The following is an 18,777-nucleotide window of genomic DNA, read 5'->3' on the forward strand; positions in this document are numbered from 1 at the left end:
GTCTGGCCTCCCTGGCCACCGCTCCCGGGAAAGGGCTGCCTAACCGGAGCCGTAACCCGTAACCAGAGAGCAATATCCTTCTGGTCCCACCGAATCGCCGGCCGAACCGCCTTCCGCTGACGGAATTGCTCATCATATCGCAGCCACGCCTGACCCCCATACGCCCTATGAGCCTCCCCAATAGCATCAAAATAACAAAATAACGCCGAACAATTTTCCGGCGCCTTTTCCCCTATCACACTAGCCAATATGGCGAACGCCTGCGACCAATTAACGAACGTCTGCGGGATAAGCCTATACCGCCGCCGTTCCTCCTCGTCCTTTTTACTCTCATCCCGCTTGCTCTTATCCAAATTGAATTTAGCCAGCGGCAAGAGAGAAAAAATTTCAACATATTCATCTTTCCAGATCCGATCACGCACCTCCTGCTTTAAATGCGCCCCCAACGGACCCTCAAAACAAACATACACCTCCCCCCGAGCACGATCGTCCATGCGCACTCGATCGCCGTCCTTCTGTGCCTCAGTCTGCACCGACACCGCGACCGCCTCTCTAACCGCCACCACAGGACGCGCCTGCAACGATCCCACTTCCCTGGGGCCTTCCCAAACTACCGCAGGGGACACTTCCGTTACTACCGGCGCCGCGGCCCTATCCAGGCGCCCCACCAGCTCCCGTAAGCAACCCACTAAATCTGCCAAACCCGCTCCGTCGCGTCCGCCCGCGCCACTACCGGCCCCCGATGCTATGCTAGCAGCCCCCCCGCCGACACCCGACATAAAAATCGCTGGATAAGACAATAATGGAGTTATACACTCACCGGGCTGCACAGGCGCTGTGTTCCCGTCAGCCGGACCATCCTGACCTCGACGATAGACGTCCAGTTCACCTTCCTCCAGTTCTTCTCTCGCCGACGACTGTCCCTCCCAACGACCTCTTCGGAAAGGGGATGAGGACGCGCTGACCGATGGGCCGGCAACCTGCCGCCCGACCGCCGGGACCCAGACTTCCGACCGGACCTGTTGCCTCGACGTCGCTGCAGATCTAGTCGTCCGTCTAGACGATCCTGACGAAGCCTGCCCCCTGGCCGGAACATCACCATGCGGGGCGGCCGTACCTTGCTCTCGACATCTTCCATCTGATGGGGGAGGGGTGACAGGGAGCCCGGCCTGCGACTCCCTGCTTACCGCCGGACCCCGTCGCGGCCTGGGATTCCTGCCAGGACGCAGGGCCTGGGAAGGGGCGGTCCTCCCAGCTGCCTGGCCTGCAGCGTCCGGGATCGGGCTCCCTCTGCGACGCCGTGTCCGCGGGACTACCTCCGGACTCAGGCGCTCTGGAGGTCGGGACCGCCGAGAGGGACGGGTCGACACAGCCTGCATCGCCGTCACCCCTGCTACCGCTCTCTGCCTGCCCAGCGCAGGAGCGGTTGTTGCCGACTCCCCCCCCGCCGCCATAGCCATGCTCGTAGGGGGGCCGGGGGAGGGGAGCCTGTCCCTTACAACAGACCCCGAACGCCGTGCCCGACGTGGCGAAACGGCGTCCGGGATCCGCGTTAATGCAGCCACGGTCTCCTCCAGCCATCCGGGACCGTGGTGCACAGCAGCGGCACGCAGCCGCTCTAAAATCAGGGCCTCTGCCATACTAAAAAGCCGGGCAACGGGGAGCTTTGCTTCTTGTGTATTACTCCTCCCGCTGCTTCCGGCTCAATGCCGAGAAACAGCGGGAAGCGCAGTAACGGCCCCCCCGTCCCCCCTAGCTCCTCCCCGTCCCTCCTTCAGCTCCTTCACCTTTCCCTCACCTCTTAACATTAACCCTTTCCCTACCAGGACGGTCATGTCGGCTTCCCTCAAGCCTGCAGCTGCGTCCAGCCTCTTCTGTATATACTGCTATCCATTTTTCCTTCAATCCTGACCAGTTTTTCAGTCCCTGACAATGAAAAAGGATTTTTTTCTAGCCTTTCTTGCATAAAGCCCCACTCTGTGGAGTGTACGGCTTATAGTTGTCCTATGGACAGATATTTATATCTCCACTGTGGAGCTCCTTAATTGTTGTCGTTGGTGTCTTTGTTGAATTTATGATTAATGCCCTCCTTGGCCGGTCTGGGAGTTTTGGGAAAAAAACTATAACCCAACCCTGATCTATTCTTCTCCACAACTTTGTCTCTGACCTATTTGGAGAACTCCTTGGTCTTCATGTTGCTTGCTTAGTTGTGTTGCAGAATCAGAGGCTTTTCAGAACAGGTGTATTTATACTGACATCATGTGACAGATCATGTGACACTTTGCTTATACATAGGGGGACCTTATACAATTTATTATGTGACTTCTGAAGTTAATTGGTTTAACCAGAACTTATTTATGGGTTTCATAGAAAAGGGGGTGAATACATATGCACTCACAACTTTTTCGTTTTTGGTTATTTTTTTTCCACTGTAACAATGTGCACTGTTTTGTCAGGTCCGTTACATAAAATCAAATTTAAAATCTATTTTAATTCCAGATTGTAAAGCAACAAAACAGGAAAAACACCAAGGCAGTGAACACTTTCGCTAGGCACTGTACATACGTGATTATAAGCCTTTCTTTGGTTGCACTAATCTTTGGTATAGCAACATGACTACTTTGGTTACACCAATCTTTGGTATAGCAACATGACTGACTCCTCTTGTGCTTATTTTTATGTTATACTGGGTTCTGGAAACATTTTAACATAAATTGAGAACATTTGACAAATTTTGGCATTGACTATGATGAATGGTGTTGCCAAGATTTCCTCACCTACTGACTGTTGAAGACCCCTGTAGAAAAGGATTGAGAAGCCATGGCATAGACCAGTTTGATGAAGCCAGAGCGTAGTGAAACGTGCATTGGGGCGGTTGCCATTATCCTTAGTTGCCTATCACGCCAGTAATACTAGTATGTATAGGGGTGAGTGTTACTTTTTACTGACACATTTTTTTTCTGTCTCACTAATTTGACTATTCCCATTCCAAAAATATTCTGGGATGTAATTGTATATCATAGTCTACTCTATATATCTTTGTTGAGACATTATTTATGGCAGTGCACTCATTTGCTCAATTGGCTGCTTTATACAATGTAACATCACCTATTACAGTAGTTTGGTTTACTTTGTCTTTTTTACATACGCACATTATATTTCTTGGACATTTGGGTATTTGGCTGTGTACATGCAATATTGGCGCTTCATACACATTATAAACTCAGTCATTCACCTATCTTATTGGGGTTTCAGTTTGCATTTATATCTACCCCTTACATGTGTGTTTGTATATGGCACGGTAGGCACGAATGGTACATAGTGGCGGGCCATATTCTTGTGTGCTCCTACTCTCCTCTTTTTTTATATACTTTCTGTATCTGTGTAAACATTTGATATATTAATACAATTCTATTTTTTAAGATCGGCCGCTTTGGGCATTCTTTTCCTCCATTTTGTTTTTTGGTTTAGCTAATAAAAGTGTCGCCCTTGTTTGTTAAAGCAGAGGAACTCCTTGTAGGTGTTATATTATAGACCAATTTGACCCTGTATGTTTTGTTTTTCAAGTAAGATGAAATCTTTCTTAAATCTATCCATATTTTAGCAATTAGAAAATTGCATGTTCCATTACCTTACATTAGAATTTGGAATATTAAATATAAATTTGTTAACACACATTATTGCTTCACCCTTCACATCCTAAACCACAGAGATTCTGCTAGAATATAAAACATTGATTTTATTTATATTTTATGAAAACAGTGAGGAATGGACTTCAATGTTTTAATTTATTGCCTTAAATACACTGTCTTACTTTATTTATGAAATATGGAATTTCAATACTCACGTGGTCTCATCATTCTGAAACTCCACTTTCCCAGCTACTTCCAGGTAGTCTTCTCCAGCCTTTGCAGTACCTTCACTTGTCCTATAAGGTATTACAACTTTTCCTCTTGCACCTGATCCCCTTACCACTTTTGCCCTCATAGTACCTACACTTTCACTCACTCTCATGCTGCCTGAATCAAAGCTAAATATACCTGCATGATCATCATCAAATATAGTCACTGTGGCTCTCCTCCCTGTTCCCAGCCTTACACGCCCAGATCCATCCCTCACACCTCGCGCCCTGCGTGGGTTGCTTAGTTGCACGTAGAAATGTTCATCTTCCTCAAAAACATCATCATCAATGATGCCGAGACGAAGCTCCTTCTTGCTTTCGCCAGGTTGGAACATAAGAGTTCCTTCTGCCAGTTCATAGTCTGACCCAGCATTAGCTGTTCCATCCTCAGTCCTGTAGTCTACCTGGACTGCCCCTTCACCCTCTGCTCCCTTACACAATACCCACACACTAACTGTTCCACAATTTTCAAAGCATTGGTAGTGCGTGTGTTCAAATTCTACTTCTGACCAGGGATCCTCTTCCCCTCCTCTACCTCCCCCCTGTCCTTCTCTAGTCCCACCATCTGTCAAAGCCCTTCTTGCCTGATCTGCTGCATGTTTCTTTAGTACATTCCCAGCACCAATCATCATCCTAGTGGCCTGGATCCTGTAAAATGCTCTGCTTTTTTGCTGTTGCACAAGAGCCTGGTAATTTGCTAACTCCATCAGTTGTTCCATGTCTTTTCCAGGATACCGTTGACGCATGTCTTTAAATACTCTGGCCATATCTCTTCGTTCTTCTTCCTCTTCCTCTTCCAATTCTATGCCACTTTCTCCACAGGCCATCCTCATTTCCCTTATATCCTCTTGTCCACCTGCATCTTCTGCACCAACCAAAACACCCCGGCTTTTGCCAGCTCTGTATTTCGCTCGACCTCCCCTTCGTCCTGAGTATCGGTAAAATAGCAAACGTCGGTCTGCCAGCCAGGCCTGTAGAACACACACTGGGAAAAAGAAGAATGTCAGTAGTGCTTCCCAAACTTCCACCTCTCCAGGAGAAAACCAGGACAAAATCAGGAAAAGCCAAACATAAGCAAAGACACTCCAAAATGCAGTCACTGCAAAGACGCGTGGGTGCCGGATGCGGCGACTCTCACCCTCAGGGACTACCGCAACGCAAAGACCAATAATCACAAACATGTTAAAAGCAGCTGAGCCAACGATAGTGCTGGGGCCCATGTCACCTGCTTCAAAGCCTCTTCCCACCACCTCAATTATAGAAAGCAAAATCTCTGGGGCTGATGATCCCAGGGCCATCAGAGTAAGGTTTGAAACTGTTTCATTCCAGAGGCGTACACTTGTCACTGTCACCTCTCCATTGGGTCTTCTAAATGTGATTCGACGCTCTTGTGAAGTGATGACCTCAATGGATGCCATAAAACGGTCAGCTATGATGGACATTCCCAAGAACATGTAGACAAGAGCCACAAAGTAGACAATAGCACGTGCTGCACGGTCCCCTGTGGACGGAGGATGCGGTAGCCACGCAGGCAGTAGGACGCCATCTGTGCACTCTTCCCTTTGAATTGGTCCACAAGTAGAAGCGTTTGGAGAAGGAGTAGAAGCATCAAGTATTGAAGGGAAGAGCAATAGGGAAAAAAGGAATAAATACATGGTGGAGAAAGACGGGAAGAGATGGACAAGGGAAAGTTGGATCACCTAAAAAAAAATATATATATGTATTATTAATAGCAAGTGACCAACATAAACTAGGAAATAATCTTTAATTCTTCTATCTATCTATCTATCTATCTATCTATCTCTGTATATAACGTTTTGACTACTTCTTTTGTTCACTATTTTAACTAACTGTTATGATAAGATAGGTATCGCACAGATAACATGCTGTGATATTACCATGAGTTGAGCCAAAAAACAAACTCAGCTGTTCTACAACGAAAAACTCCCATGCTTACAAGCCTTTAAACTTGCATTATATGTGTATTCGCTATAGAAGAAAACATACTACAATAACCCAGCAACGCTTATTGTGAATCGTTGAGTACAAAAACTTGGGTGCAATTGGTCAAGAAATGGTGGACTCACATATAAAACTAGTGCACAAAAAAAGGGAGTGTGAGAATGTTTTTTTCATCCACAGTGAACACTAGATGAGAAGGCTTCAGGCTAATCCTACTTATTAAATTGGCAAATCATACAATTAAAGGGTAAGTAAACGTTCAACAAACTTCTGACATGTCATAGTGACATGTCAGAAGTTTTGATCACTGGGGTCGGAGCACTCAGACCCCCACCGATCGCTTAAACGAAGCAGCAGAAGCGCTCGTGCGAGCGATGAGCCGCTTAGTTTCTGTTCTGCTTTTTTTGGAAAGCTGATGTAGCTTAGTACGGGCTCATAGACTTTCTATTGAGTCCGTACACCAACTGCTCGGCTTTCAGAGAAAAAAAAACAGAAAGCAAGCGGCTCAGCGCTCACCCGAGTGCTTCAGCCGCTTCGTTTTAGTGATCGGTGGTGGTCTCAGTGCTCAGATCCCCAGTGACCAAAACTTCTGACATGTCATTTTGACATGTCAGACGTTTGTTGAACGTTTAGTTACCCTCTAAGGCTATGTTCACACGGAGTATTTTGGGGGAGGAATATCTGCCTCAAAGTTCCAAACGGAATTTTGAGGCAGATATTCCTCCCCCAAAATACTCCGTGTGAACAGCAATTATCGCGCCGTTTTTCGCCCGCGGCCATTGAGCGCCGCGGGCATAAAACACGCTTTCTCCTGCCTCCCATTGAAGTCAATGGGAGGTCGGAGGCGGAAGCGCCCGAAGATAGGGCATGTCGCTTCTTTTTCCCGCGAGGCAGTTTTACTGTTCGCGGGAAAAAGACGCCGACGCCTCCCATTGAAATCAATGGGAGGCGTTCTCGGGCCGTTTCTGCCGAGTTTTGCGACGCGGTTTCCGCGTCAAAAAACTCGGCAAAAGACCCCGTGTGAACATAGCCTAAAGGTGTTGAATGAGAGTAGAAAAACATGGCTGCTAGCTTCCTTTCAGAAACAGTGTCACACTTGTCCATTGTCCTGTCTGATATTGCAGCTCTGCCCTATTCAAATGAATAGGACTAAACGGCAATACCAGACATAGCATATGGACAAGAGTGGCACTGTTTCTGGAAGGAACCAAGCAACCATGTTTTCTTAAAGAGGCTCTGTCACCAGATTTTGCAACCCCTATCTGCTATTGCAGAAGATCGGCGCTGCAATGTAGATTACAGTAACGTTTTTATTTTTAAAAAACGAGCACTTTTGGCCAAGTTATGACCATTTTCGTATTTATGCAAATGAGGCTTGCAAAAGTACAACTGGGCGTGTTGAAAAGTAAAAGTACAACTGGGCGTGTATTATGTGCGTACATCGGGGCGTGTTTACTACTTTTACTAGCTGGGCGTTGTGTATAGAAGTATCATCCACTTCTCTTCACAACGCCCAGCTTCTGGCAGTGCAGCACTGTGACGTCACTCACAGGTCCTGCATCGTGTCGGCACCAGAGGCTACAGATGATTCTGCAGCAGCATCGGCGTTTGCAGGTAAGTCGATGTAGCTACTTACCTGCAAATGCTGATGCTGCTGCAGAATCAAGTGTAGCCTCTGGTGCCGACACGATGCAGGACCTGTGAGTGACGTCACAGTGCTGCACTGCCAGAAGCTGGGCGTTCTGAAGAGAAGTGGATGATACTTCTATACACAACGCCCAGCTAGTAAAAGTAGTAAACACGCCCCGATGTACGCACATAATACACGCCCAGTTGTACTTTTACTTTTCAACACGCCCAGTTGTACTTTTGCAAGCCTCATTTGCATAAATACGAAAATGGTCATAACTTGGCCAAAAATGCTCGTTTTTTAAAAATAAAAACGTTACTGTAATCTACATTGCAGCGCCGATCTGCTGCAATAGCAGATAGGGGTTGCAAAATCTGGTGACAGAGCCTCTTTAAGCTCATACAACCCTTTTAATGATCAAAATCAAACAACATGTCCAAGAAATGTTCCTAAAAATTGAAATTACTTCATAGGCTTGTATTTGATCACTATGGACAGAATTATATGTAATGATTGACTTTTGGTTGTATCATGAGCTAAATTGTCACATCTATGACCAGCTTTTAATATCATGTGTGCGTTGGGGTATCCATAAATTAACAGACATGTAAAGATCTTGACAGTTGATCTTGACTTTTTCTTTCCCTCTTTATCAAATTGGATTTGGCACATGTTTCAAGCTGGCAGTAAAAGGGAAAACGGTACACGATTAATTGTCACTGACATTTTATACTGTGTATAATCCTTGACAAAGGGAAGGAGAAACATTATACTTCTTAAATTTACTGAGTTGGGTAACATGCGGAATAATGCACGTGTAAGTCTATGTATGGAGATCGACACTGTCCAGGTTAAAACAATGACAGATGGAGAAAATCCCTCATCTCAGAGCAGCAATACATCTGACATCTTATTTCTGACAATGACATACTGGCGGAATCCCCTAACAGCAGTTACTGTGTGTATGTGGAATAGTGCGGGTGATTTTACAGCTGCAAATTGTGTTTGGATTCCGCTAAGGCTTCCACAGTATAAAATGTAAACTGAATATCAAGGAATAATCCAACATTATGAATCTTTATTTTGTTCACTGTACACTTTATTCTGAGTTGTTTTTTTCACAAAGTTTACGCAAGACATCATCAGAAAAATACTGATTGTATTAGTACATTATGGATCAGAGCACCCTGGCACAAATCCGCTAAAACCAAAGCAGGCGAAAGAGAATACATTTATTATAAGGATATTATCCACATTCACCTACCCTGTTCTTGACTGTTATGTTGCAGACAACCAGTCACCCGTACATACAGAGTTAAACTGATATGAAGTTGTTGACCTTAGCAAAAAGTTTACAAGCGCTCTATATCTTTGGTCCACAAGGCCAACCAATTTCATTTTCTCACCACCATCAACTCAGACTGAGCGTACATTCATTAAAAGTAGAGCCCAGACAGGTCATTAGTTTCAACGCATCTAAATAAACTACTTCATTAACCTCTATTTTGCTAACGTTGTTCATACCGACTCTCTAAATGCATTCCATCAAAACTCAGATGATTGCCCGCAGTGCCTTAAAGAGTCTGTCATCATTTTCTTCCCAAATGAAATGAACATGGAGACTGTCCAAATTCTGTAAGCAATACAAAATAGGGGATTTCGTTTTCTAAGTTGGTCAATAGGGGGAATTGGTGCACAGTAAGTGTTTATGCCACATATGTAAATTAGCCATTAAGGTATTACAGACAGAAAACAGTTGTGGTTCTACTAGACCTGTGCAGCTTTATAGTCAATCACATGACAAACAAGCAACTCTAAAAGCTGTGCATGTCAAGAAGAGTAAGGGCTACCTACTGTAATATAGCAATTCTCTAACATGTTGTGGGCATCAGAATCTCCCCTACACAAACAGGAGGAATCCAGTAGTAAAGTTGCGGGGCGTCTGTATTTATTAGCAGTTTGTGACAGAACCCCAGAATACAAGCTTGTATGTAGTCTGCTAACAGGGAAGCTACCGAGATTTTGCAGGAGAAAGTAATCTTCTGAGATGTCATAGATACATGTTGAGAGAGTCTATGAGCTGACCATGATAAGTTTTCAGAGAAAAAGGGATTTACATTGAGAAATCTATGGAACTCCTTTGGCATCACTCATAGATTTCCTTTATTAGGATAGAGGCACAAGCTCAATCACTCCACCAATGTGATCTCTTGACATGTATCTAACATGTATCATATTACAAGATCACTTCTGTTGAATTCCCCTTTAATTTGCCCTGCCCCCTGCTGTATTCTATAAATGCTTACATAGCTATAAATATGGGTAGACCCTATATACTTAATAGAACTCAGTTTCTCCTTGGCCACTCTCCTGATGCTGTTAGCATAATACGGGCTCCATTTAGAACACCTGTCTTCTGTTAATGTCATCTGATGGGAGATCCCATCCCATTTTCCTGCTTTTCTCTGTAGGTATCCCTTTTTTTTTTTTTGCCAGGAAACGTACGTACCTGACACTGACAGAAAATACATGTTAATGTTCCCTTGTTCTTATTGCACCGCAAGAGATATATAAAAGTATATAATAGAAATTTTCTGTAAATGCAATTGCCTGATATATTAGTCAAAGTGGCTCCAATTAGGAGCATCAGTTTACGCCATTAGGCTACTTTAACATTGTACATTGCATGGATGTTTCTCATGTGGCCGGTAAAGACTTTTGACAGATGATCATTTAGGTCAGTAGTGCAACATGCCACTGTTTGATCTATCCAATATTTTGTAAAAAAAAAAAAAATATGTTAGACAATTGCATGTGAATATTGCTATAAAGTGACAATGTTTCATCCTGAAACCAGAGGGAGGTGATGTTTGTTTTTCTTATTCTACGACATTTGTGCCTTACGATAAGCTTTGGTAATGTTTTGCTGCTTTCCACTGTTAGTATCCCTTTTTTTTTTGCCAAGGAACATACGTACCTGACACTTATAGAACATAAATGTAAATGCTCCCCTACTCATATTGCTCCGCAAGAGATCGCTGTAAAAGGTATATAATAGAAATTTTCTGAAAATGCAATTGCCTGATATATTAGTTAAAGTGGCTTCTATTAGGAGCATTCGTTTAACGCCATCAGGCTACTTTAACATTGCAGATTGCATGGATGTAACTTATGTGGCCTGTTACTTCACTAATTTTGTCAGATGAACATATAGATCAGTAGTGTGCAACGTGCTACAATTTGATCTACTGTTTTACAATAAAAAAAAACATATTAAACTATTGCATATGATTATAGCCATAAAATGACAATGTTACATTCTAAAACCAGAGGGAGGTGATTTTTCCCCCCTATACTATGGCATTTGTGGCACACCATAAGCTTCAGTAATGTTTTAACAGTTGCTGTTCTTTATGCTCTGACAGTTCATGTAACTTCTGCTAAAAAAAAACACAGCCAGCGAGAGCGATTAAGCACTTTGTGACATGGGTAGCTGAGATAACATTGAGTCCTGTAGAGAAGGTTTTCACATGAGTCCTTTTTCCACTCTTCCCAGATGCTGCATAATTTAAAAATCTTGCTTTTTCCTTTTATTGCATCCCTGTCACTTCACAGTAGTTTGCCATTCATTTGTTACATAGTTACATAGTTCGTACGGTTGAAAAAAGACACATGTCCATCAAGTTCAACCAAGGGATGGGAAAAGGGAAGGGAAAAATTTCTACACATAGGAGCTTATATTTTTTTGTTCTAGGAATTTATCTAAGCCTTTTTTAAAGCCATCTACTGTCCCTGCTGTGACCAGCTAATGCGGTAGACTATTCCATAGATTCACAGTTCTCACAGTAAACAAGGCTTGTCGCCTATGCAGGTTGAACCTTTTTTCTCCAGACGGAGGGAGTGACCCCTTGTTTTTTGAGTGGGTTTTACATGGAACAGGATTTCAGCATATTTTTTGTATGCGCTATTAATATATTTATGTAAGTTAATCATGTCACCCCTTAGTCGTCTTTTTTCAAGGCTAAATAGGTTTAATTCTTTTAATCTTTCCTCATAACTTAGATTCTCCATGCCCCTTATTAGCTTCATCGCTCTTCTTTGTATTTTTTCCAACGCCGGGGCATCCTTTCTATGACCTGGAGCCCAGAACTGAACTACATATTCTAGATGAGGCCTCACTAATGCTTTGTAAAGTAGTAATATTATATCCCTATCCCGCGAGTCCATGCCTCTTTTAATACTCGACAATATCCTGCTGGCCTTTGAAGCAGCTGATTGATATTGCATGCTGTTATTTAGTTTATGATTTACAAGTACACCCAGATACTTCTCAACAAGTGACTCCCCCAGTGTAGCTCCCCCTAGGACATATGATGCATGCAGGTTGTTGGTACCCAGATGCATAACTTTACATTTATCTACATTAAACCTCATTTGCCAAGTGGATGCCCAAACACTTAGTTCGATTAAATCCGCTTGCAATTCAAGAACATCTTCCATAGACTGAACATAGCTTGGTGTCATCTGCAAAAATAGAAATAGTGCTATTAATCCCATCCTCTATATCATTAATAAATAAGTTGAATAATAGTGGTCCTAGCACGGAACCCTGGGGTGCACCACTTATAACCCGGGATCATTCAGAGTAGGAATCATTGACCACAACTCTCTGGATACGGTCCTTGAGCCACTTCTCAATCCAATTACAAACTATGCTTTCTAAACCTATAGTCCTTAATTTACCGATTAGACGTCTATGAGGGACAGTGTCAAATGCCTTTGCAAAGTCCAAAAAACTATATCCACAGTGGCCCCTCTGTCTAGGCTTCTGCTCACCTCTTCATAAAAACAAATCAAGTTAGTTTGACAACTTCTGTCCTTAGTAAAACCGTGCTGGCTGTCACATAGTATACTATTTTTTTGTCACATAATCCTGTATATAGTCCCTCAATAGCCCCTCAAACATTTCCCCCACGATGGATGTTAAGCTTACTGGTCTATAATTACCCGGGGAAGACCTAGAGCCCTTTTTGAAAATAGGCACCACATTTGCCCTGCGCCAGTCCCTTGGCACTATACCAGTCACTAGAGAATCTCTAAATATTATGAAGAAGGGAACAGAAATAACTGAACTAAGCTCTTTAAGAACTCTAGCGTGTAACCCATCTAGTCACGGGGCCTTGGGTACATTTATTTAATTTAATTTAGCTTGGACCATATCTACATTCATCCAATTCAGTATATCAACTGATATATTAACAGCACTGGCAGCGGCTACATCAGCTGCTCTTTCTTCTGTTGTATATACAGAGCTGAAGAACTCATTTAGTAACTCTGCCTTCTCTTGATCCCCTGTGACCAACTCCCCATTACCACTATATAGGGGTCCTACATGTTCAGACCTTGGCCACCTGCCTGTCATTTTGTATTTTTGCTGATTTTATTAACTTTTTACAAATTTTATTAAGCTCTTTATAATTTACAAAGGCTACAGCTATACCCTCAGATTTGTATTTTTCAAATGCCCTTTTTTTTGTCACGTATTGCTCTTTATACAGAAGGTGTGAGCCATGTGGGGTTTAATTTTAGTCGTTTATACTTGTTACCTATAGGAATAAATTTTGCACTATAATTACCCAAAGTAGATTTGAAAATCTCCCATTTATTATTTGTACCATTATTTGACATTAGTTCTTCCCAGTCTATATCCTGAATTTCAGTCTTCATCCGGGGGAAATTGGCCTTCTTAAAATTAAGTATTTTTGCCCTCCCAGCCTGCGTTTGTTTTTTACAGTATAGGTAAAATATAACTATATTGTGATCACTGTTACCGAGGTTTTCACGAACATTGACATTCCCAACAAGCTCTGCATTATTAGAAATGACCAGATCCAAAAGAGCTTCATCTCTTGTCGGGTCTTCCACAAACTGGCCCATAAAATTTTCCTGCAACATGTTGAGGAAATATCTCCCCTTTGCAGTTGAAGCTGAACCATGACACCAATTAATATCCTGTTAATTAAAATCTCCCATTATTACTGCAGTACCAGTCTGTGCAGCCCGCTCCATCTGTTTATATATTTGACATTCCATCTCCTCAGTTATATTGGGGGGTCTATAGATTACACCAAAATCTATTTTTTGCAGTATTTACCTCCTTTTGTAATTCCACCCACAAGGTTTCAACCTCCTCACAATCTTCACCCGCTATTGTCTCTTTCACACTCGCCTTCATATTACTTCTCACATACAGACATACACCACCGCCTTTCCTATTCGCCCTGTCTTTCAGAAACAGTGTAAAACCCTGTAGATTTACAGCCCAGTCATGAGAAGAGTCTAGAAATGTTTCAGCAACACCAACTATATCTATATTTTCTTCCAGTACCAAGGCCTCCAGCTCCCCCATTTTGCTTACTAGACTTCTGGCATTTGTGAACATACACTTTAACTTGCCTTTAAATGTTTCACTTTCAGTATCAGAAATGTGATTATTTTACATTGTTTGGGCATTTTTATTTTCATTGCTGTTTTGTAACGAAACTATCTCCTTATCCTGTTGTCTAGTCCTCTCCCCACAGTCTATTTCTCCCCCCACCAATATAGTCTGACCCCTCTCTAACCTAACTACCCCTTTATTTTCTACATTAGCCTCCCCCTCAGCCCTAGTTTAAATACTCCGCCACCCCAGATAGTATTCTCTCCGCCAGCACAGCGGACCCATCCATTTAGGTGCAAATCATCTGCAGAATACAGTTTGTACCCCAATGAAAAGTCAGCCCAGTGCTCTAGGAACCCAAAGCCTTCTCCTCTACACCAAGACTTAAGCCATGCATTTAACTCCCTGAGCTCCCGCTGTCTTTCCTGTGATGTGCATGGCACAGGCAGTATTCCTGAGAATACTACCTTGGAGGTCCTTCCCTTCAGCTTGTAGCCTAGTCCTTTAAAATTATTCTTAATGCTCCTCCACCTACCATTTATTCTGTCACAACAGCTGGATCATTACCAGCCCCTTCCAGTAATTTATCCACCCGTTCCACCACATGCCGAACCCTGACACCAGGGAGACAGCAAACCATTCGGTTGAGGCGGTCTTGGCGACAAATCATTCTATCCGTCTTCCTGATTATAGAATCCCCTACAACTACCAATTGTCTTGCCTTACCTGCATTACCATCCCACCGACTACTAGCTGGGCTGTTCTCCCGGCTGTTAGGGAGATCAGTATCCACTAGGGCTGCCATTTCTGAGACCGACAACCTCGCATCATCACCCAACTTGGCAATTTTACTTGGAATATCTAAAACAGGATTGGCCTTCCTTTTCTTGGACCCCTTTCTACTGCCCCTAACTACATTGACCCAGCTACTTGCCTGATCCTGCTGACCCATGTCTTCACCCTCCAGTTCTACCCCACTAACTGCTTGCTCAGTCAGCAGCAAGCTTCGCTCAAGATTGCCAATCACCCTCAGTGTTGAATTCTGCTCATCCAGATCTCTAATGCGAGCTTCCAGGTGAACAACATGCTCACATCTGCCACAGAGGTATTCACCCTGGAACTCCGACTCCAGTCGTGCATACATATGGCAAACTGTGCCCTGAAGAAAACCTTGCTATCCATTATCCCAGTTACAAAGAACAGTTAACAATTGTTAAAGTAAAAGAAGAGTACTTACAGGGGATTTAACTCCTCTTTTTCACTCCGGTTTTATAACTCCACTTATATCACAAGCCAGAACAGAGCTGTATGGCGAGAGCTTTTGTATAGTTGCATTTAAAATGCTAACGTAAAAACTGACGTGCGCTAAATCTATTCACTATAATGTGCCTGAAACTGGCAATGAAGCTGCAATGTGCTCACCAATGCCAGATTCCTGTACAGTTAATATTTTGGGCACTGGAAATGTGTATCTGAAGTAGCCCCTGACCTATGTTGGGCACAGTTGGGTAGGCACACTCAGAAGGCATTAAAGGGTTTTTCCAGTTTAGGCAAATTAATGTTATTTTTTTTTTTTTTTAAAGTATACAATTTTCCAATATACTTTCTGTATTAATTCTTCATGGTTTTCAAGATCTCTGCTTGTTGTTATTCAGTAGGAACATTCATGGTTTACTTCCAGTGGATAACATTTTGTCCGTGGTCATGTGATGGACACACAGGAGCTGGGATTGTTAGAAGTCACAGCTCTCATATACATACTGTAACTGTAACCAGCCGTGCACCTGTATGTCTATCACATGACCATGGACAGAATTATCCACTGGAAGTAAACAATGAATGTACCTACTGAATGACAACAAGCAGAGATCTTAAAAACTGTGAGGTATTAATAAAGAAACGATATTGGAAAAGTGTATAACTTTTAATTATACAAAGAAATAACTTAATGAAACCCCCATTTTTTTTAATTTGCTTTTTTATGGCTACTTAGCCATAATTAGATAAATGTCGGCTGAAATAGGCAATTTTGATTGCTTTTCCCAATTGTCGCCATTACAACTGAATCCTTGCCCCAGGTGAAGGAAACCCTAACTACTACTCTGCTACCGTCAGCTATAGTAACCATTCTCAAGGTCTGCATTAGACTGGTGGCTCATCGTCCAAGAATCTGTAATATACAGGGGTCAGGTAATTACATTCTATGTGTTTCTACAGGTTTGAAGGCCATGTAAACATGGCCTCCCTGTCACTTCAGAATGGATTATGCTCTGGCAACAATTTATACAGCACAAGCCAAGTGTATCTGCTGTAATGCAACAGAGACAAAGCAGATACAATTTTATATTTATAAAAATTTAGAAAAAAATACCCATATGACATAGAACAAAACAGAACATTTCTTCAATCCTTAACATACTATGAGGGCCTAAATACTAGACCCGACATATTGAGGTAGTCTCTAATCAATTTCTGTAACATATGAATGAAGGAACCTTTATCATACCTTTAGTCCAGGGAGGGAGTCCAAGTACCAAGGGTGTACAGTGACTTCATGAGAAAGTCATTTTTGAATATGTGGTTTGGACATATGGGTGGCATCTGAACTCATGTCTGACAGTGATAAAGCCAAATATTCATATATCAGCAAATGTACCATTGCCAGATGCCCCATTTTATACTTAATCCGTCAGTTCACTTTTGGTGAATCTACTCTAATATGTTATAGGGTTTCAGAAATAACAAATCCTTAATATGTACCCAGTAATGGTCACTTTACAAGCTTGAGATATTCAATATTAAAACCCTGGGAATTCATAATTCCCCAGATTTAGTGTCAGTCTGTGACAGCTTCTTGATAGACTAGAGTGCATTCTGCGGATGAATTTACAAGCGACCACTAGTGAATTCGAATTCCCCGCAGCCCTATAGGCTTATTTCTGAAAAGCTTGTGCCTAGAGCAATTCCGATAATGATATTAGCTGTTTATGGAATTCCCTAATAAATTAGAATAGACACCGGAGAAGCTTTGACATCACACCCAAGGAAATCTCTACTCCTGTGTCACTTTGGGTAAGAAAAAAAGCAAATATGTATTTTTCCTTGTCCCAGTCATGCCACTGACCCATTTATTGAACCCATTTCTTCATGCCTCCCACTAACATACTGAGTACAAGCCTCTCTGACACTGATCTACCAAGAGAACCCAAATCTTTTGAGGAATTATTCACGCACGAGAGCCCCACTCCTAATACTCCTTGAAAGCTGCTCATCTGTGACAGACATATTGATTGACACCTGTCACTGTATCTGATGTTCTGAAATAATTCTCTCCCTGTGCTGTGTGAAAACTGAGGTATCTGGATTCCTCTGAGATTTCTCTATCACACATAATTTATTTTATAAATCTTTTCACAAATTTCCATCTCTCAACTTCAGGTTTTTGCACCATAATTCACTTAGGGAATTTTTTATATTTCTAGTCATATTCTTCCTATGAATTATAATAATAAATTCTATAATCCTCTCAGTCCGCTGTGTCCTATTCCCCAGAGAATCTTATTCTCTCAGCTATAAGTTGTTTCCTTACTCTCCTTCTTTCCTCCTTTACATTCTCCTTAGTTCACGATTTTCCCTGTATGTCTGAGCCTATTATCCTTCACTGGGTCCCATACTCCCTGCTAATGTCCCTCTTTTTCCTGACCCATGCTCGTATCCCAGCTAGTTGTGTTCTCCCCTCGTGTCCATCTCCCTCCCTCAACCGATTTGTTTTCAACCTTTTATCTGTAATAGTCAATTGCCCTCTCTCACCTTTTTTATTTCCATCTTGAGCCCTGTATGTGCACCTGCCTTTCTTCCACACGCGCTTCCTCTGTAATTCCCATAATACCGGGGGCTTATTGATTCACTTTCCCCTCTCCACTCGTTCTACTGCAGACCTCCTCCCTACCCTTCCACTCTTCCCTCTCCCCCCAAATTTACAAAGAGTCGTCACCTTGTGAATCCACCGTTGTGCATCTTCCTTTCAGCTGCACGGCAAGCTGGCGTATGTGAGAACACGCATGTGTGAAAACATAAGTCTGCTGGCATGTGAACAGGCATGAGTGTATGCGTCTCTCTCAATGCTCACACAAAAAAAAAATCTCTATGTCCCTATATACTGCAGCTATGAGCATATACACACTGCACTGTGATGAGAGAGAGGAGGGGGGAGAATGTGTGAGATAGAGGAGTGTAGAGGCAATAAAAGAGACAGAATATATATATGTGTGATGGGGGGGGTGAAAAAGGAGACTGTATATATAAGAAAAAGAGGCAAGCGTGGGAAAGAAAGAGTAACACTGTATGGATATTGTCATTATATATATAAATCTCTAAATGCAGATACACATACGTCATAATGTACATACACACTAACATGTTCATATGTAACTAGCATGCTGTGCAGTATTTCACCTGTATGGTTGTGCCTTACACACAAAGAGGGAAATGCTGCACATATCTAATACTAAACATATGCATAATAATATATCCTACATAGTACATGCAGCAAATGTCCACATGCACAAATCAAAGTTCAAATCCAGTTTACAAATGAGAACATTTGCCACTGATAGCGACGGTAAAAAGGGTGACAGGATTTATATCAGGCATTAATCCCAGAGCATCACTTAACCTTTCACCTGGCAGAACCTGATTTAACCTCTCATTTTCCAATAGCATGATTTCAACTCCATTCTAACCCATTCTCGTCGTTATCATTGAGCAACCCCTTATTATATTATGTTTATATAGCGTCAATGTATTAAGAAGCCGTTTACAAATATGAAATGCAAAGAATGTAGA

At 42.5% G+C, this 18,777-nt stretch overlaps 1 protein-coding gene across 2 annotated transcripts in view; it reads right to left on the reverse strand.

The window, feature by feature from the left end:
* Nucleotides 1-18,101, reverse strand: part of LOC142660601 (sodium/calcium exchanger 1-like) — a 140,165-nt gene extending 122,064 nt beyond the window's left edge. The window contains exons 1-2 of one of the 2 annotated variants that reach the window (XM_075837269.1): nucleotides 17,927-18,101; nucleotides 3,848-5,601 (exon numbers count right to left, since the gene is read on the reverse strand). In XM_075837269.1, the coding sequence (XP_075693384.1) occupies nucleotides 3,848-5,556 (1,709 nt within the window). In that variant the 5' untranslated portion in view covers nucleotides 5,557-5,601; nucleotides 17,927-18,101. Of the gene's footprint in view, nucleotides 1-3,847; nucleotides 5,602-17,742; nucleotides 17,812-17,926 lie in introns of those variants that run through there. The other variant, XM_075837268.1, reaches the window with a different exon arrangement.
* Nucleotides 18,102-18,777: the final 676 nt, after the last annotated feature.

This window comes from Rhinoderma darwinii, chromosome 9 (assembly GCF_050947455.1).
Source record: "Rhinoderma darwinii isolate aRhiDar2 chromosome 9, aRhiDar2.hap1, whole genome shotgun sequence".
NCBI lineage: Eukaryota > Metazoa > Chordata > Amphibia > Anura > Rhinodermatidae > Rhinoderma > Rhinoderma darwinii.